Source organism: Suncus etruscus, chromosome 5 (assembly GCF_024139225.1).
Source record: "Suncus etruscus isolate mSunEtr1 chromosome 5, mSunEtr1.pri.cur, whole genome shotgun sequence".
Classification (NCBI taxonomy): Eukaryota; Metazoa; Chordata; class Mammalia; order Eulipotyphla; family Soricidae; genus Suncus; species Suncus etruscus.
Window position 1 is genome coordinate 6,547,991 of NC_064852.1, and position 21,133 is coordinate 6,569,123.

A 21,133-nucleotide genomic window follows, 5' to 3' on the forward strand; every position below is an offset into this window, starting at 1 on the left:
AGGAAAGTGAAGCTTGAAGAAACTCAGTGACTTCTGAAAGATTGCCAGTTAAGAAGAAAGCAGAGAGACAGAACTAGGTGTTCAGTTTCAGAGCCCTGATTCCTGGCTGCCTTCGAGAGCTGGGCTAAACAAACATTGGAACAAATTTTTATCTTGCCCACTGAACCAACAGATTTTTTTCTCCATTATCTCCCATAAGTCTGCTTGAAATTCTTCATAACAGTGACCTTGATGCAGAATGTTCTATACACGTCTTCTTATGAATGTCTCCCCTTTCTTCTTCCAGTAACCTGATGGTAAATTTGTGGGGAAGAGGAAGGATAGTTCACCCATTTAACAGACAGAGGTATAAATTTGCCAAGGACAGAGTGGACACTGTGGAGTTTCCTGGTTTTTTGAGCTTGAGTAGAAGGGAGCAATAATTTGCCACTTAATAGCAGAGAGTAGCTTGTCACTTAAATGAAGAAAAAGGTACCCCAACATTCTTACTCTCACCTCTGGGTGTCCTGGCCCCTAACTTGCTGGAGAAGGGAATGGTATGTCATCATTCCTGTGTTTGCTGTCTTGATCTGGAGAGTCAATGAGATCTGTCTGAGCTTCATTCTTAGCTTCTTCAGGCATAGAGAATCAGGAGGATCCTTCCTCCACCTCCAGCCTGGCATCCTCTCATCCTCCCCTGCCACAGGACACCATCTAAATTAGACTGAAATGGTACAGATTTGCCATTCAAAGGGTTCCTGTATTCATTCTGCCGATGCCCAGGGCTCAGCGCTTCAGCACCTTCTTATAAGTCAAAGTAATATAGAAGAGGCTGAGTTTCTATTAGCCTTCTCCAAACATATCAAAATTGCAGGATTTTCTATAAGGAACAGGAACAGCTTTTGCCCTGAAACTGGAGTAGGAACAATTAAACATCCACTCTCTTCCCTCCAACCACTGCCATTGAATTTGACCAAGAGGAAAGAATCCAGTAGGTTCTAGCTTGAGGAAATTCTCTGATTCTATACCAGAGGGAGACAGAGCTCATAGGAGACAGAAAGCAGGCATTTGGGGTTTGTATGAGTATTAGTTTCTTTTTCGTTTTTTAATTTTATATTAAAAATTAACTTTAAAAAATTTAAAGTCACTGTGAAATCACAAAGTTTCCATTATTAGGCTTCTGGTACACATTATTGTGTCCCTTCATCAGTGTTCACTTTCCTTCCAATATTCTCCATTTCCTTCCCACTTCCCAATCTGCCTATAAAAGGAGCATTTTTCATATATGTAATTTTTTGAACTGTGATTGACAGCACTGTTCCCGATAGGGTTTCATACCTAATTCTGTACTCCCTCTCAGCACCATCTACTCCTGGTTGAATGTTACCCTCTGTCACAGTTGTCACCCACTTTTTGTCCTATCTCCCAGCCCCCTCAGGTAGCATGCATCCTGCTGAATCACAGTTCTCGTGTTCTTTGATACCACTGTCATTGGATATTCGTTATTCCAACATTGTTTCTTCTTATTCCACCTATGAAAAAAGTCATTTGGTGTCATCTCTTTCCCACTTACTAATTTCATTCAGCATCAGACTCTCAATGTTCCCCACTTAACAGCGAATTGCATGGCTTTATTTTTTTATGACCAAGTAATATTCCATTGTTTATGTGTACCACAATTTCTTTACCCAGTCACCTCTTATGGGGCATTTGGGTTTGTAGCGTTAAATAATTAACGATGGATCTGGATGGAGGTGGATGGAGGGATTTTTCTCTGCCATCCCAGGCCACGTGGCTCCTCAATCCCCATTCAGCTGGCGGGTCCCAGATTTAGGTGAATGGCGGAAAAACAGCAGAATCAGACTTATCCAGAGACAGGCATCGGGAAGCATCAACTTTATTCATGCCCTATCCACCACATGTGTGGCCTATATTATAACCTTTTATGCATTAGCCATTCTTAGCTAGCCCTGCATCTTAACTCTTGTCAGCCATCTTCCCTTTGACCTCCATGCTGGTCAAAGACCAAAAGACCAAAAAGGGGCTAATCCCCTGGGTCAAAGGCCTTATCTACCTTTTCCAAGACCCCTCCCAGGAATGGGCGGGGTCTTGCAGGTAAGGTCAAGTTACCTAGGGAGAATGGAGGGATGAGGCTTCAGGGTTGTTTCCATATAGTGGTCATTGGAATAGTGTTGCAAGGAACATAGAGATACAATGTCTTTTCTCCATTTTGTTTTGGATCCAATAATAGACTCCAAGAAGTGGAGTTACTGGGACAAATTGAAGTTCAATTTCTAGATTTTTTAAGGAATGCCCATGTTGTTTTCCAAAAGGCAGAACCAATTGATATTCACACCAGTAGTCCATGAGAATTCCCTTTTCTCCAAATCCATAACAATACTGGTTGTTCTTGTTCTTTTCGATGTGTGCCAGTTTCTGTGATGTGAACTTGTAAATTATAGTTGTTTTGATTTTTATTTCCCTGGTGATTACTAATGAGGGGCACTTTTTCATATGCCTCTTAGCTATTTGTATTTCTTCTTTGAGGAAGTTTATTTTTATTTTTCCCCATTTTTAATGGAGTTCATTTTTCTTGTAAAGTTCTAACAGTGCCTATTATATCTTTAGTATTCAGCCCTTATCAGATGAGCGTTGGGGAAGTAACTTCTACCATTTCATGAGCTATCTTTGTATCCTGGTCATTGTTTCTTTCAAGACACAGCTGCTTCTTAGTTTAATGTAGTTCTATTTGTTTATCTTTGCATCTACTTTCTTAGTCAACGGTCTTCATCCTTGAAAATGCTTTTAGCTTCAATGTCAATGGGGGTTCTATGTTTTTCTTTATGGAATCACATTTGAAATCAAGGTTTTTAATCAGCTGACATTTGAAGCCAGTTCTTAGCTCTGTGTGCAAAAGAAGATATGAGGAAATTCCAGGAGGGATGCAATGCCTGAAAGAAATCCTGGAAAGCAGAAGAAGGGGCCTGGAGTAGAAATGGAAAGGGTTTAGTTCTTGATCTGGCACCTGCATAAATTCCTCATAAAAAACGATTCTTCCAAGTCCAACCTTTTTTCTTTGCAGCAAACAGCTCAGAGAGACAGTGCAGATAGGTTCAGTTGTGCTTTCTGTTCCATTACTGGGACATACTCGTGTTTTGTTGTTTTTATCCCACCTTCCATCCACCTATCCCTCACCTATAATACAAGATGGTGCCAAGCTCTTCTGGTTTGTTGCCTTAACAAATCTAAACCTGTGAAATGAACACTCAGATGAATGCTTCTTCTTTTTCTTTCTTTCTTTCTTTCTTTCTTTCTTTCTTTCTTTCTTTCTTTCTTTCTTTCTTTCTTTCTTTCTTTCTTTCTTTCTTTCTTTCTTTCTTTCTTTCTTTCTTTCTTCTTTCTTTCTTTCTTTCTTTCTCTCTTTTTCTTTCTCTTTTTCTTTCTCTCTCTCTCTCTTTCTTTCTTCTTTCTTTCTTTCTTTCTTTCTTTCTTTCTTTCTTTCTTTCTTTCTTTCTTTCTTTCTTTCTTTCTTTCTTTCTTTCTTTCTTTCTTTCTTTCTTCTTTCTTTCTTTCTTTCTTTCTCTCTCTTTTTCTTTCTCTTTTTCTTTCTCTCTCTCTTTCTTTCTCTTTCTTTCTTCTTTCTTTCTTTCTTCTTTCTTTTTTCTTTCTTTCTTTCTTTCTTTCTTTCTTTCTTTCTTTCTTTCTTTCTTTCTTTCTTTCTTTCTTTCTTTCTTTCTTTCTTTCTTTTTGGTTTTTGGTTTTATGGAGTAGCTTGGAAAAAACAGTTTTGAGTAAAATATGCAGTTCCCAAAGGAGGTGGAAATGGACAGATGGGAGACAAAGACAGAGATGAGCACTGACAAGTGGGGGGTGGGAAAGGAGGACCCTGAATCCCATCCTGGGACTTTTTTCAAGGGAGGCTGCCTGGCCTGGTTCTCTCTCCCTAGCACCCTATCTCCACTGGCTATACTCTGCAACCTCCCTACCCAAACACTACACTACTGCATTTAAGGGCATTTAACTTGACCTGATAAAGAAAATGCAAGAAAATCCCCCCTCCTTTTTTTTTTTGTTTTGTTTTGTTTTTTTTTTGTTTGTTTGTTTAGTTTTTTGGGCCACACTGGTGATGCTCAGTGGTTACTACTGGCTATGTGCTCAGAAATTGCTTCTGGCTTGGGGGACCATATGGGATGCCAGAGATAGAACGCAGATCCATCCAAGGTCAGCCACATGCAAGGCAAATGCCCTACTGCTGTGTTATCACTCTGGCCCCAAGAAACTGTTAGAAAATAAATTAAAAAACAAAACAAAACAAAACAGAAACAAGAGAAAGGGGTTAGACAATAGTACAGTGGGTAGGGTTCTTGCTTTGTATTTGGCCAACCCCAATTCAGTTCCTGGTATTTCATATGATTCCCTGAGCACCTCCAAGAGTGATTTCTGTGCTAATGCCATGAGGAGCCTTGACGATAGCCAGGTGTAGTTCAGAAAGAAAGAAACAAAAACAAAACAAACAAACAAAAACAGAAAAGAAATAAAAAGTAAAGAAACTCTTAGCATTGTAAAATGACCAGGTTAAGGACCATTCTCAGCATCCCTTCTTGCCTGCTACAATGCATGTTAAGCGCATGTCATTTATCTCTCATACAATATCCCGTAATAATCTTTGCATCATTTGTAACACACTGCCATAGTTTTTCTTGTTTTGTTTTCCTGGATAAAAACCTGCTTGAGGACAGGGACTCCATATAGTATTTATCAAGGGATTCATTTCTTCACCAAATATCTTTTTTTTTTTACATTTCTTTAAATTACTTATTTATTCGTTTATTTATTTTGGTTTTGGGTGCACACTCAGTGGCACTCAGAAGTTACTCCTGGCTCTGTGCTCAGAAATCGCTCCTGGAAGGCTTGGGGGACCATCTGGGTGGCCAGGGTTTGAACTGAGGTTCATCCTGGGTTGGACTCGTGCAAGGCAAACACCCTACTGCTGTGATATCTCTGCCCTCTTCACTAAATATCTATTGAGCAGCAATTGAATGCTAAGTTCCCAGGATAGCCTTCAACTCAAAAAATCACTTCTACTCTGGGAGAATGAATATTTAAGTGACTGAATGAAAGAAGAAATCTGATGCCAGAGAAACTTGCCTGCTGTTGCTGCTTCTTTGGGACAGGGAAGCATCAATCCAGGCTGGAATGGAAGGTCTATAAGCCAGTAATTAAATTCTCATCAATCGTAGCCAAATTATATTCTTTAATGATAGGATAGTAATTATATTTGTTTTTAGGACCAACTGTTGAACTTTTCTGATTTTAAGTACTTTGCTAGATATGTAAAGTACACTGTCTCCTTACAGATCTATATATATAGATAGATAGATAGATAGATAGATAGATAGATAGATAGATAGATAGATTGATAGATTGTGAGGTAAATTGTGATTTAGTAAATTAAAAAAAAATCAGTTTATACTGGTGCAGCATGAAACCCAAATTTCCACCATCAAATTAAGCGTTCTTGTCACTAACTCAGGCAGTGTTTTGTTTGTTTATTTATTTGTTTGCCATACTAGGTGTTGCTCAGGGATCAACCAGTATTTCCCACTGCCAGGGCTTAGGGGACCATACGGGAGGATGGGGACCAAGTCCAGGCAAATTGCATGCAAGAGAGTTGTCTTATTCTGTACTGTCTCTCCAGTCCCTTCATTGGATATTTTTGATTAGATAAAGAAAATAGTGGAACACATACATAAATACATACATACCTTCTGGATCTCCCCGCCATTCATTTTCCTCATCCATTTATCTACCCACCATTCTACCCTTTGCCCACAAGCTGTCATCTTTAAGGCAGCATTATTCTCTGAAATAGGACTTGTTTGATGGCATGAGTTTTTCCCCAATGGACCCTGGAGTCTATCCTGCGAGGAAATTGTCCATAGCTAAGAAGTAATAGCCACCTCCTTTACTTTTTGCTGTGCTGACCTATGACTTTTTTCACCTTAACAGTGAGTCTGTGTTTTTACTACTTTACATACCCCCCTGTGCTCTTTACAAATATTTGTAATTTTCTTACCTTCTGCCCTTTGTGTCAGTACTCTATATGCAATATTGTTTTTGCTACATAGATTTTTTTTTTTTTTTACATTTTGGGTCATACTCGGTGATGCTCAGGGGTTACTTCTGGCTATGCATTCAGAAATTGCTCCTGGCTTGGAGGACCATATGGGATGCTGGGGGGTTGAACCGCGGTCTGTTCTAGGTTAACTCATGCAAGGAAAAATCCCTAGAGCATGCGCCACTGCTTTGGCCCCCATAACTGTTTATTAAAATCTTATTTTGGGGTAGAGAGGTGTGGTGGACTATACTCGGCAGTGCTCAGGGATTACTCATAGCTCTATGCTCAGAAATTCACTGGTGCTTAGGGAACCATATATGATGCCAAGTAGCAAAGCCAGGTAGGGTATCTGAAAGGTGAATGTTCTAGTCTCTTTACCATCTCTCTGGTTCTTTCCTATTTTTAAAACTCATCCATGAAAACTTTCTTGACCAAAGTAGAAATTCTATTTTCTCCTTAAAGCTTTTTCTTTGACTTGCAAATATTTATATTATGCTTTTTCTTCCTTTCTTGAACCGAACTCCCATAAATAGAGTCCCTCCATACCTGATCCTGGAAAAATTTGATTTACTAATTAAAGTTTGTACAAATTTGCTTTTGCAGAGGTTTTGTCACAGAGGTGACATCTATTCAATGTAGAAAATGTAGAAAAAAATTAATACAGACACGATTAAAATCACCTCTTTCCTCACAATTTAAAGATTGCCATTCTAGTTATTCCAGTTTCTTTCTGGGTACATAAACACCTACTTATGTCTGCACAGAATAATACCTTTCCTTTTTAAAATTGTTTGAATAGTTTTCTTTTGTGTCTACATGGGAAGTTCCCAGAAAATTAAAGTTGTGTCCTTGTATTTGCATTCTTGAAGGTGCCTGAACTTGAACAAGACAGTCAAATAAATATCTTTGTCTAGTTATTATATCACAACTGATATTGTTGTTGCTTGTTTTTCTGTTCTTCAGGGGTGCCCAAGTGATATAGAAAGAGAGTAATTCCACCAAAAACGGGGGGGGGAGCAGTGGCGCAAGCGGTAGGGCGTTTTGCCTTGCACACGCTGACCAAAGACACCCTCGGTATCTCATATGATCTCCTGAAGCAAAGAGTGATTACTGAGCACATAGCCAGGAATAATCCCTGACTGTCACTGGGTGAGGCTGAAAAAAAAAATAAGAATAGTTCCAAACATTCCTAGCACCCTCTACTCTGTGTTTGGCCAAAGTGTAAGGCACTGGGTATCCATGTCACTAATATATTCTTCACCAGATACCAAAACAGATCACTTAGAGTAGCTAAATTTCCATGACCATGATGTGGCAAAATAGTAGAAGAGGATGCTAAGACTATGAAGTAATATGCAAAGCATGTAACTTGAATGCCTACAAAGGATCAGGATTGAGGTTAAAGGCAAGTTTATATGATGTCTAATTGGAGATAGATGCTACTGTTATTCTCATTGATACTTGGGGAACTTGAGGCATAAAGAAGCTTCAAAACTTTTCTTGGACATCCAATTTGAAATTCTTGGAAACCCAAAAGAGGCAGTGAGATTCAAAATCAAGATGTATTTTTTAATGATTTTATTAAGCAATACTTTTTTTTTGGTTGAAACTTATTTAGAAAGATTTTAAAGGAGGTAAAGAGAGAAATAGATATTCTTTTTTAAAGGAAGGAGGTTGGGCCATATCCTCTGATCCTCCGACTTACTCCTTGTGCTGCACTCAAGAACTACCCCTGGTGCTCAGAGAACTGCATGAGATGCTCAGGGGTCTATGTGGGATGAAAGGGATGAAACACATGGCTGATGATGGTTAACAAGGCTGCATGCAAGGCAAGTACCCTACTAAACATAGTATTGTTCCAACACCAGAAGTACATTTTCAAGAGTGAACACAGGCATCACCAGACTGTAAATAAATAAAGAAAGAAACTTAAAGACAAGTATATTAGATAAATGTCCAAGGGAGAACATGGGCTTGAAGAGCTAGCAGCAATTTTAAGATCTTGGCCTCTAGTCTGTAATCTTCACTATGCTTTATTTCCTCTTTATGGATGCATAAAGAAATAGTTATCACACATGGTATTGAATAGAAAAAAACTTTTCTAAGGTCCACAAAGGCATCTTCACAGATATTGATTTGAAAAACAACCTATATGAAGGCAATGTAAATGTTTGGTAATTTTTTGCAAATGATGCAAAGAAAGGAGTGAAAAGTAGTAAAGGCCAGTGAAGGGTGAAATACAGGTACTGAGCTCAGGATTTCAGATTAAATCATTGTGGAATGAGAGACTTTGTCAAGTTTTGAGCTAAGAATTGAGTTGGTTAGATTTACATATCAGTCCTTGGAAGGAAGGAAACCTCGAGAAGGAGAGTGAACAAGAGTATCTTAATCCATCATCTCCTTGGTAGCTGGTTGCCTTGTTCTAGCTGGTTCTGTTGTAAGGCTTCAACTCCTGTCTGGCAGCCTTACTTGCACTTGAGTGCCTTCTGAGATTCACTCTGTCTAACCCACCTCCCCACTTCCATCCTGTCCCCTTCCTTTTTTTTTGGACTGAGAATGTGACAACTCAGTGCTATATCCAACCATGAGATACTTCTGCATTGATTCATCTTAATCCTGCCCAAGGTGGATGTGTCTATGAGGGTGTTTCTGGAAGAGCTCAGGATAAATTTATTTTATTTAATTAGTTATTTCTAGGGAGTGTGCAATGGGAAGAGTGGGAGGAGATGTTCTTAAGGTCTAGAAGTCTTTCCCAGTGACTCTTGGTCTATGGGCTGGTGATTCAATGCAAATCCAGAGGATATAGTGTTTCTTAGGTCCTGCAGTGACTGAGATTATTCAGATCACCTGCTGGTTCTTCAGGACCAAATACAGAGGTACTTGGAGGCCTCTAGGGCTACATTTGACAATACAAGAAAACTACATGATGTGAGGGAATGAAACAAGATATGTGCTTAAGCCCTTTATTATCTACCCAGCTCAGGAGTACAGCATGTAATTGTTGGACTAAATAAAAGGATATCAGTTGACTCTATCCAATCCTGAGATGATCTGAAGACAGCCCAAAGCTAGAGGGAAGAGAACTTGCCCTCTGCTTGATTCAGGATGGCCTCCTTCTTATGCTCATGGAGATCAGCACTCCTGTTACCCAGAACTTTAGATTTGAACTGGGACATAAACCCCTGATGTTCCCAGTTATAGATGTGGATTTGAACTATATCACTGTAAGACTATATGAGTTTTCACCTCCATAAGTTCATCATAATACTATTTCTATACACATATAGAGGAGCATTAGGTCCCATTGCTCTGGAGAACCCTGACTTAGTGAGACTTTCAAAGCTTTTTCCAGTGGTTCTGCTAGAGTCCAGAGTCAAAGGACGAGAGTACACAACTGGAATAAACTTTAATACTTTAATCTGCCCAATGAAGACCTTCACAATGGCCAGCCAGGGCCTTCTCCTGAAGGAGATGAGCCCTGCCTAAGGTCATGAGGAAGAATATAGGGAAAGTATATAGGGAGGTTCCAGCTTTCTGATGATCTTTAAAATAATTGGCTATTGTCTAGGGATACCTTCTTGTCTTTTTTTTTTTTTTTTTTTTTTTGGTTTTTGGGCACACCCGGCGTTGCTCAGGGGTTACTCCTGGCTGTCTGCTCAGAAATAGCTCCTGGCAGGCACGGGGGGGGGGGGGGGGGCGACGACCATATGGGACACCAGGATTCGAACCAATCACCTTTGGTCCTGGATCGGCTGCTTGCAAGGCAAATGCTGCTGTGCTATCTCTCCGGGCCCCAGGGATACCTTCTTAATGCTCCCTTGTTTTTCCCTGATAGGCTACCTGGTATGGCCAGGTAGCTTGGGGCAGTGCTAATGGAAAGAGGCAGGTGGAGACCTAGCATCTGGCTTACATCATGTGATTCTTACAAAATGGGGTCTTTCCCTGCTCTGAATCTGAGAAGAAACCTGCCATGTGGCCTCTACAAAATGGCATCCCTCCTTATTCAGAATTCAGGTCTCAACAGTTCTACCATTAAATACTTGGTGGTGGCCTTACAGAAAGTGTCCTCTCATTTCTAATGGTATTGTGGCTGACATAGGGCCATGTGTAGTTGCATACCAGAGGGAATCATAAAGCTCTGCATCGAAGGGAATGGGAAAGAGAATGATGAGGTTTACATTTGCCATGTATATCTCATACTGACCAAGACTGACTGCATAGAGAAGACTACCCTGATGTGCTGGAATAACTAGTGGTATGTGTGGTAGAAGTTAGTGTCACTGTCTTTTCTCAAGTCTCTCTGCTTGTGTGGGGGGTTGAACACACATATCTCCCTGCCAAGCTAAGCAAAGACCATTTGCACAGTCCTCAGAAGAACTCTCAGGCTATCTGTGAGTAATTGGCTGGAGGCTTAACTAGTATTGTGGTATCCAAAGGCCAGTGAGATAGCCCCAGGGGAGAGGTTACTGAGATGTCTGGTGAGGGGAAGAGCTGCTTATTTTCATAATGACCTTCAGGGATTAAATAAAAAATACAATGAGTGCCATAGATTAGGAAGAACAAGCCAATTAAAAGCACAACATGCCTTTGGGATTGTTTTATTTCTTTTTCCAGGGAGCTGAGAGAATGGATCTGAGACTGCTGAGGGGATGAGGTGGTCTAACCAGAATCTTGGATGAAGGTTGATCTCTTTGGCTTTACTTGAGGTAGAGGGGATTGGAACCGATTGAATATTTCATAAATTGCAACCCAAATGGGGAGTATCCCGAAAGGTGAAAGGCAATCCCTGTTTCTTTATGATTCCAATATAAAACTAAGATGATTGGGAGCAGGAGGGAGGCAGGCGCTCGCTGGAGTCAGCTTGCTGCCGGAAGGCATGGCGCACCAATTCTCCCACTTTAATATCTGCTGTTTCATTTTATATTCATCATGTCAGCATAATCTGCCTTTATGGGAATCGTCTTGGTTCCCGACCAAATGCGTTTAGTCCCTCTCTTGCTTTAAGTTTGAGTGTAATATGACTTGAAGACTTGAATGAAATGTTTATGTGGAAGGACGAGGGGAAGAGGAAAGGCAAAATGCAAGTCGAAAATCAATCAGCGAGGAATTTCAAGAGCTGGCCTTGATTACGCTATTTCTCTGACCTATTTTTAATGGACACAGGACTGGCTTTCTGATCAGGTCCACTCTACTGATTCCCGATGGCATAAAATAAACTCTCTCACTACGCATTTAAAGGCCTTTATTCTTGTGTCAGAACTGTGTTTCCAACCTGACATTCCACAAAATTCTAACTCACTGCCCTGGGAAGTTCGGCCCCTAGCTCACCTCTGTGGTTTTTTTCTTCTGACGACCCAAAATATTCTAGTCCTTGGCAAAACTTGTGATTCAATATTTTCACCAGAATTTTTGGTCTGTCAGCTAGAAGACTTGACAGTTAGTAGAAGGGTTCAGGCATTTTCCTTGCATGTGGCCAACTCCATTTGAATTCCTAGCACCATACATATCACCTAAGAACTGCCAAAACAAAAGCTGGCAGGGCCCAGTTCTACCTTGGCATAGTTTCTATTGAATTTCTCCTTTGGTTGTCTCATAAGGCTTAACACTATTTTTATTTTCCTAGTATTGATATGTGTATTTTTGTGTGTATGTATATGAGTATATAGATGCCTAAATATGTATTTATTTGCGTGTATGTGTATATGTGTGTATTCATCATCAGTCATTAAGGATTTATTTACCAAGTACTTATTCTGCATCAAGTACTTATCAAAGTATGTGAAATATGGCTGTGTATCATTAAGATCTGCAAAGTCCCTCCCTGTCTACCCTGTGTACAAACACACACCTCAAACATGTGTTTAGAAAGTCACAGAAGCTGAATTTCTAAGAGTACTCCTTGGTGTGGAAAGTTCCAATAAAGGATATGAGAGCATGGACATGTGTGGAGGGGAGGGATGAATGGAAGAGTGTTACAGCCTCCTTTAATAAGACTGAGATATCTGCTGGAAATAAGCCACTTTGAATTCCCTTAAGTGGAGGATTCTGGTCAGAAAGCACACGTGTGTGCAGAAAAAGGAGGAAACTAGACTAGTTTGAGAGCAAGTTATAATTCCTGCAGAATTAGAATTAAATATAATTAAATTATAATTTCTGCAGAGCCCAAGATGATGTAGACAGAGAGACTGGACCATATACAGCATCCTGCGCCACATTAAATGGAAGGTGGTCTCTTGAATGGACAGAGACTTGAGGCTTAAGAGATTTTTGCTCTATGATTAACTTTGAGAAAGCAAATCTGTCTTTTTTATGTCCCTTTGCATTCTGAGCAACTAAAGTGACTGCTGTCATGAAGGGCCACACTCTGGCAGACTGCATGAATGAAGGCAGCAAAAATATGGGCAAATGGGTGAAGGGGCTGGTGAGTTATATAGGCTTTTTGCTTTTGCTGAGGCAGTTTCTTTCTCCGTTGAGCCAGTGTGCCCCTCCTCCCTATCCCAAACACACTTTCTTTTCTCAGTAAGAGCATTCTGTCCAGAGCTGTTCTCTGTGATTCAATATTTACTGTGTTTCACACACTGTTATTATCATTTAACGTTTGCTGTCTGCTGACGGTGCACTCATCGCCAAGCAAACAAAAAGCTCAATCTTGTTGGGAGTTCGTGGGCTAATTTCGTCAAGGAAAAAAAAAAGGAAGATGCTAGAAGGCCAACAGGCAGAATAGAAATTGCAGAAACTCGAAACCCATCAGGCTTGGCTGGGTGAAACTTTACCAGGAACTTTCAACAAGTTGACTTGTCCATGGTGAATCTCTGTTTTTGAATCTGAATATGGAAAGGGCAGATTTCTTTAGTAGCAAAATCCCTGAAATTGACTGGAGTAAGTTGTGCAAATTTCAATAAGCTCCCCCCCCCACTCTCTCTGCTTGTGTCTCCTTTGGGGCTATGTTTGACTGCGGGGAGGGGTCTGGGATTTTTCAGGGACTTTTGGTAGAAGAGGTGTCCACTCAGCTAGAAACTTGATTCCCTTTATTTTGTATTCTGCTGCATAAAACACAACTCTTCAGAGTCAGCTCTCAGCCAGGTTCTCAATGCCCTGGTTCTGGGCTTTGCAGAAAAAAAAGGGGGAATTTTGAGGTAGACCATTAATTGATGGCTGAAAGGTGGGACTGTGTGGTAGACTGTACATAGATACCCCTAGGGATTCATAGTGGGATCTGGGAACTTTGGGAAGGATAATTTTTAAAAGCTGATGACTTCTTGTGGTTGTATCCAACCCTATACAATTTTGGGAAATCTACACAACTTTCTTTCTTTTTTTGGGGGGGGGTGGTCACAGTAGCCCCAGCAATGCTCAGGGGTTACTCCTGGCTCTACACTCAGAAATCGCTTCTGGCAGGCTCACGGGACCATATGGGATGCCGGGATCAAACCACCGTCCTTCTGCATGTAAGGCAAACACCTTACCTCCATGCTATCTCTCCAGCCCCTCTACCCAACTTTCTACTTGGAATTGGAATTATAGTATACTGTTTTCCAATCTAATTAAAATGTTGGGAATTGAGAGCAGAGGAGTGACAGAAGCTGACTGTGCTATGCCTAGATTCTTCTGTCCTCTGTTTAAGAACCTAATATGGATGAACTCTTGTACAAAGGCTGGTAGGAGAGGTAGATGTTGTGACTTGGGAAAGCTGAGATGGGGAAAATTTGGGCTGAACTCTGAAGGATTTCTGGTGGAATGAATGAGGAGAAAGTGAAAAGTCAAGCATCTGAGAAAATATGATTTCAGAATACCCATGGGTGAGTTGGATCCTCTCCATGAAGATAATAAATATTAACAACTGACCTTCCACAGCAATTTCGTAGTGCCAGTATGCTTTCTCTCTAAGGACTTCTAACTGTGAATCTCAAGGAGTCAGAGCCTCTTGGGAATGGACTGTGCAAGAATAATTCAGTAAAACTTAGTGAGCAAATATTGTCTCCCTCCTGTGCCAGGTGACTTTTCCTTCTATTCCCTCAGATGGGATGGGGCTGCAAGGCTGCATAGGACAGCTGATTGGATATTAAGAGGTTTTAGCCAAGCTTCTTTAATCCTCCTCCAATATGCACGCTTGTGTGTGTGTATCAACAAACACACATGTGCAAAAGTATGAGATGTTAGAGGTTAGGAGCAAACTATCTATAGATCAATTCCACGTCTCAGGAAGGTGGTGAAACTCTCTCACACTCTAGTACTTGTAAGCCTGCTTGTCAGTTGATGTATGGCCTCTTTCTCCCATAGTAACTTTCATAATTGAAGTGCTGGTAATTCCCCTCACCATTCTCTCCCTTGATTCATAACACACTATAAACATTGTTTATCTAGAATTTTTTTTCCAAGACCACATCTCTTTAATTAACAGCACCATGGAAATTTGGGATAATACCACTGCAGTGCCATTTTTGTACATTAGGCCATCACTCTTTTTTATTCTATAAGACGCTTTGTTGAATGACAACACGGATTGGTAATACTATTGAAAAAGTAATTGCTTCTTAAAAGAAATCTATGGAGAGAAAATCAACATCAGGCTAGAATTAGATACTTCAAGTCAGGAAACCTGATTTTTCATTTGCCAGGAGCTCCTAATTTTACCATTAGCAATATGCAAAGATTAGATGGTCATGGAATTTAAAACCATGGAATCGCTTATGATTAACCCTTCTGCTGGGGAGTAGAGTAAATGAACTGTAGTGAAATGGAACTGTTCTGATGAGAATCGGGCAAATAAGGTCCAAAAAAGTCACCTGCTGTCCTCTTGTTCCATTAAAGGAATAATAGAGGAATACTGATGAAGTTGTATGCTTCTCTTGGGTTTTTCTAGTTCTGAAGGTCTGTGGTTCTACTATCAACACTTAAAATTCTGCTTCAAAAGTCCCCTCTGTACCTTGAATCCTCTCATAAATTTCCTCCCTTCATTTTCTAGCTCCATAGACTCAATTGATAAGAAGTACATTCTCCCTCTTGCTGACCTTACTGACATTCTCAGTACAGAATTTATGACTTTATCAGACCCAGTTCTACATAGAAAGGTAAAGTATATCTAAGTTCAAGTCCTACCTCTAATACTCTGCAGCTTGGGATGTATCTTGGCCAAAGTAGATCCATCTGTAACTAGAAGTGATTTTCTGGTTCATAGATACAGGAAAGATATCTTAATTTCTACTCAGTGACTTAAGATTTCCTGAAGTTGTGTTGCCTCTCTCACTCTAGAACACCTACACTGAGCATATGACTTAACTAGCACCTTTTGTTTTGTTTTGTTTTGTTTTGGCTATACCCAACTGTCCTTAGGGTTTACCTCTTGTTCTACACTCAAAGGTTACTCCTGGTGGTACCCAGGGAACTATAGAAGGTTCTGGGGATTGAATCTGCATCAGCTGTCTGCAAGGGAAGTGTGTTACTCATTTATACTATATTTCTGGCTCTTCACTTGACATCTTGGCTCTTTTCTTACAGAGATGTCGGGTACAGCGGCAGACATCTCACTGGTGCACTGGAGACAGCAGTGGCTTGAGAATGGCACATTGTACTTCCATGTCTCCATGAGCAGCTCTGGGCAGCTGGCTCGGGCCACCACCCCCACGCTCCAGGAGCCATCAGAGATTGTGGAGGAGCAGATGCACATCCTCCACATTTCCGTGATGGTAAGTGAGTAGGAATACTAGGGAAGCTGAGGAGGGAGGGCGGTGATAGGGAGCCAGAGGGTGATGGGCTATTGTCCACAGATGGAGGAAATGAACTGACTGAGTGGTTAGAATGACAAACAGAAGGTCAGATGGATTTGTGGTGTCAGTTGGACTGATGCACACCCATCCATCATCTGTCAGCTGTGACAAACTAATTGTGCTTCCGAGATGAAAATATAGAGTCTCTGACTTCTTGGCCTTTTGGCTGATGTCACGAGGAATAGCTGTTTAACATCTAACATGTGCATAGCCTGCTTGGCTGAGAGCTGAATTTATTTAGATACAACCGGTCTCTCCAAAAGTGCCTGAATAAATGCAACTGGAGTAAGATGGAGCCAAGTACACTCTTCCTTTTCTGTCCTTGATGTGTTCTAACCCTCACCACCTCCCCTCCAAAGTAGACAGTAGGTAGTGACTCCCCTAGAGCTGGCTGAAGGTGGTCAGTGAGGTGATATGCAGAAACCTGTAGTATTTTACTTTAGAGTGGTGAATAATAGTGAAGCCACGAGGCAGAGATTTACCCAAGTTGGTAAGAGAGGGAGCTGCTCTTGGCTATTTAGAATCAAGTGTATATGGCAACAAAAACCTGACCTACATCAACAACATAGTTTTTCTGAGTGTACAAATTTATTGTCTAGCTACCACCTTGTGGCCAGCACAATGCTGGGAAAATTTCTGTATATGATCTCATTGCAGAGTTGTCAAGAATGCATGCATTTAGGTCTATCACTTCCATAGTAGAAGTGGAATGTTTGGTACAGAGGTAAAATGATCTTGCATCCCTGTTGGCTCATGACCTTATATCTCTTGAGTCTTCTGCTTCCCATGGAAAGGCTGGATTGTATGAATGGTTATCTAAAACGTGTGGAGGTTTTGGCAGTAACAATATTGTAAATCACAGGTTTCAATCACAAAGTAGATTTGAAAATTTTAAATCAAGTATAGAATGTTCCTTAAAATATTAAAATAAAAAGAAATTTTAAATGTCTATAGGTTTTTGTGAACAGATTATTTATAAAGCACTAATTAAAGGTTTTGCATGGTTGATAGTAAAGCTGAAATATACTCTACACAATGTATGGGATCTAATCAGGGAGAGCACAAGTAGAGAGAACAAGAATAGTGCAACCTAATACCCTCCAAATATTTTTTTTTACTCTTGAAGGCATTCTGACATGATTTTCTTCTTTCTCTCTACTAGTACAGTTCTATTTACCAGATGCATGAAGCTGGGAAATGATATTCCCAGTTGGCATATGACTAGTCTACATAGTGGGCCTATTCCTCAGTCCTTCATTTCTCCTTTGCAAGAGTGAGTGGTTTTTATTGAGAGTTTCCAATGGAGCCAACTTCATTTTGGGGACTGTGCCCTTTAGGAGCCCCTCCCACTAACAGCAGTGCATTACACATTGTGATTAAGGCTGAGTAAGAGCCTGAAAGTTTTCTCTTTTTGGAAAAAAACAAATAAACCTCAGCCAGACAGTCATGTTAATTTTGGATATAACGCACGCTCATCACATGGAAGACAAAATCAAGGCCTTTGTGTTATTCCTGGAATGAGTGCGATTGACTTTGCTTAGTTATATATACATATATATATGTATATATATACACACACATGTATGTATTTAGAAATGATACAGCCACACAACAAGGGGGTGTCTGCAAGTTGGCACTCACCAGTTCAGAGCTCCTGCTGGCTTGCTCTTGGCACACAGGAAACTAATGTGGAGAAAGATTGGAGAAGTCTGACTGCTTTTATGTTAGCTTTTGGGAGTGAAACTTATTTGTGGTAGCTAATGTCTATGGCATGTTTTCTGTGTTTGCATGCAGCATTTACTTAGATTCACCTTTTCTTTTAGCCTAGTCACTTATATAGTGTTATCTCAGTGATGATGAGTGGCTTTTCTTGAAGAGAACCTACACCAGGTCAAGGGCTCCACTACGTAAGGTGTCTCCTCAAGGTGCTCCCCCTATTCTCCTTCCACTCTGTGCAAATAATTCACTAAGTCCCATCTGACTTTCATATGTCTTGTCATTAAGAACTTGGTATAAGTAATAGATATGGAGGTTGACCCACTGGAATTCTCCTTATATCAAAGTGGCCCTGGGCCTCCATCTTGTGGACTCAACAGCTTTATTTGTTTTTCTGGGCCCTAAATATGCATCTTCTCTACCTACATTTGACTCTTGGTGGGAAAGAATCATGTGCAGAACACTAAACCTATCCATGAGTATCCAATGATGGCGACACAGCCATTTGAAAGCGGCTTTATGTATGTGAACATGCATCATGTCTTTGAGAAGTAGACTATGTAAAGTCCTACCTTATCACTTAACACTGGGTGATATTAGTTAAAGTTCTTGATCCTGTGTTTTCAATGCTATCCGAGCTACTGTCTGTGCAGCTACCCCAAGACCAGGAATTAGAAGGGTCAACATATAGAACATTTTGGGGTTGGTATGATAGTACAGTGAGTAGGGTGATTGCCTTGCACACAGACAATCTGGATTCAATCAAGAATAGGGTCCCCTAAACCCTTTCGGGAGTGAATCCTGAACAAAAAGCCAAGAGTTACCCCGAGCACATTCAGGTATGGTCCCAAAACAAAATAAGTAAGGGCAACTTTGTTTTGTCTTCTTTCCACTACTTTTCATGTTGTAAAGTTTGATATGAGTTCCTTCATTATACCAATGTGTTCCACAGATAAAAGTGAGTTCTGAACATGGGCCAGAACTTGTCCAGGATTCCCAAATGAGTCAGCTGGGTGTAGTCTAAAGAAGAAGACTCTCTGTCTCTGCCCTAAATGTTCTGGTCTTATATAATTCAACAAGAATAACAAGAATTGTTTTCCTTTCTCTTTCTGTCTCTCCCTCCAGTAATAGTTCAAGATGGCAGTCATCATGGCTGGGAAGTCTCACTTCATTTCTCACATGAAAAAAATATTGAGATTCACAAAATTTCATTTTGTTTCACTTATCTACATGCATATAAGAAAAGCATTTCTGGAAGCAGATTTCTCCAAGTTTCCAAACTTGCATCACATGAAGGTTTATTGATGGCTTCATTCTTTGGCAAAAATTCTCTGCCAGTTTGTGAGAAAACCTAAATCATCCAGAATCACAGACTTCTGAAAGCAAGGGTCAGTGTTGTTCATCTTCTGTTATTTTCACACTAGCTTCCTGCCTGACCAAGCAGAGAAACCAGCTTTGCCCCATCCCTAAAACCTATTTCCATCCATGTCTACTAGAGAGGAATGACAAGGTTCATTAGGACAGGTGAAGTCCTCAGTTGTGCTTCTCCTTTTAACTTGCCTCTCCTGCCACTAACTAATTATGCAAGGAGGAACTCAGAGAATTCTGGGTTAGAAAGATATAATGAAAGGTTCTGTCATATGGTATGTGTCCCAGTTTCAGCTGCTCTGAGAAGTTTTATACTTGCCTCAGTCATGTAGGTGGGATAGTACAAAGAGGACAGAATTTGGCATGTAACAATCTATCTTGCTTCCTGGTGGTTTTTTTCTGGAGCTAATTTCCCCACTCACCTCTCTGTTCATCAATCATTTAAACTATGAAACACTACTTACCATCCCAGTTGTGTAGGGTCATTGAATTAGATAAAGTATTTAGAATCCAGATGCATGTCTTGGGGTCACATTAATAGTGGTCACTAATGTTATTATTATAGTAATATCTTAAGGAATAATTCTAGGAGGAAGAACACGTTAGACTTAACATTATATTTGCTGATATTTTACTATCTGATATGGAGATCATATACCAGCAAATGTTGAATTTTTTTCCACCTTTGGCGGTGCTCAGGGGTTACTCCTGGCTCTGTGCTCAGAAATTATTCCTGTCAGGTTTGGGGGAACCATATAGGATGCTGTAGATCAAACCTGGGTCTGTCATGGGCTGCCACAAGCAAGGCAAACATCCTAAAGCTGTGTTATCTCTTCAGGCCCATTTGTTGAATTTTAATATGTGACATCTATTGTTCCAAATTTTGAATTTAATGTATGATCAAATTTAATCCTCAAAACAAATAATTAAGTTGATAATATTGTTATGTTTATTTTGTAGATGAAGTCTATGAGGTGTCAATTAAAGCAACAGTGGTTGGTATGATATATCTCATGGAGGTTCATGGTAAACCCAATAGTTCACTAAATATAAGTTGATTCTAGAACCTCCAAACTTAATCTGTATTATAGACCATTATTATTTTTATTTTCAGTGTACTAGCTACTGGCTTCAGTTGTAAGATATAAGGAGTAAATTCTTGCAAAGAGCTTCTTCAAAATAGTAGAGTGTAGAGGGTGTTTGACTTGCATATGCTAACTCTAGTCTGATCTAAAGCACCCCATGTGGTCCCCAGAAAATCTTCAGGAGTGACTGCTGAATACAGAATCAAGACTAAGCCTTGAGTACCACTGTTTTGCCCAAAGAAAAACAAAAATAACTTTCTAGTGTGTAATCAATTAGCATACTAAAGGATTTGTCTTTTTTTTTTTTGTTTTTTTTTTTGTTTTTGGGCCACACCCGGCAATGCTCAGGGGTTATTCCTGGCTGTCTGCTCAGAAATAGCTCCTGGCAGGCACGGGGGACCATATGGGACACCGGGATTCGAACCAACCACCTTTGGTCCTGGATCGGCTGCTTGCAAGGCAAACGCCACTGTGCTATCTCTCTGGGCCCAGGATTTGTCATTTTGAAGTTATTCTAAATTGAACCATATCTCTATGACTAACTTTATGACCTGACCAATCAGCCCCATCATCTGTAAACCTGAGAGAGAAATCGTGCAGTTCCTAGGGTTTTTATAAGACTGAGTGAGACAATACCTATAAGGGCCCTGCAAAATGAAAATAATGAACTACATCACTAAGGACTTTCAGTGTGATAAGTACAATCTGGGCACAATGTATATTCCATTTTACTATTTTAATACATATATAAAATAAAGACTTCTATATAGGAATTCCTCAAATGTTTAAAAATCGAACTACCATATGACCCTGCAATTCTAATTTTAAGTAGTTACCAAAAATTAAAAAAAATACATCATTTCATAATGATATATGCACACCTATATTCATTGCAGCACTATTTAATTTGGGCTATTTGTCAAAATTTGGAAACAACCCAAGTTCCCAATGACAGATGAGTTTATTAAAGAGTCAGGGTATATATACACAACACAGAGTGCTTCTCAGTTACAAGAAAAGATGAAGTCTTGTCTTTTACTGCAACATGTCTGGGTTTCGTAGGGGTCATGATAAGTGAAATAAATCAGAAAGAAAAAGAC

General features: G+C 40.1%; 1 protein-coding gene across 3 annotated transcripts in view; it reads left to right on the forward strand.

Moving 5' to 3' along the window:
* Nucleotides 1–21,133, forward strand: part of ASTN2 (astrotactin 2) — a 1,116,661-nt gene that overhangs the window by 150,300 nt on the left and 945,228 nt on the right. For all 3 annotated transcript variants that reach the window (XM_049774120.1, XM_049774121.1, XM_049774122.1), the window contains exon 2: nucleotides 15,596–15,783. In XM_049774120.1, coding sequence (XP_049630077.1) covers nucleotides 15,596–15,783 — 188 coding nt within the window. The remainder of the gene's footprint in view (nucleotides 1–15,595; nucleotides 15,784–21,133) is intronic.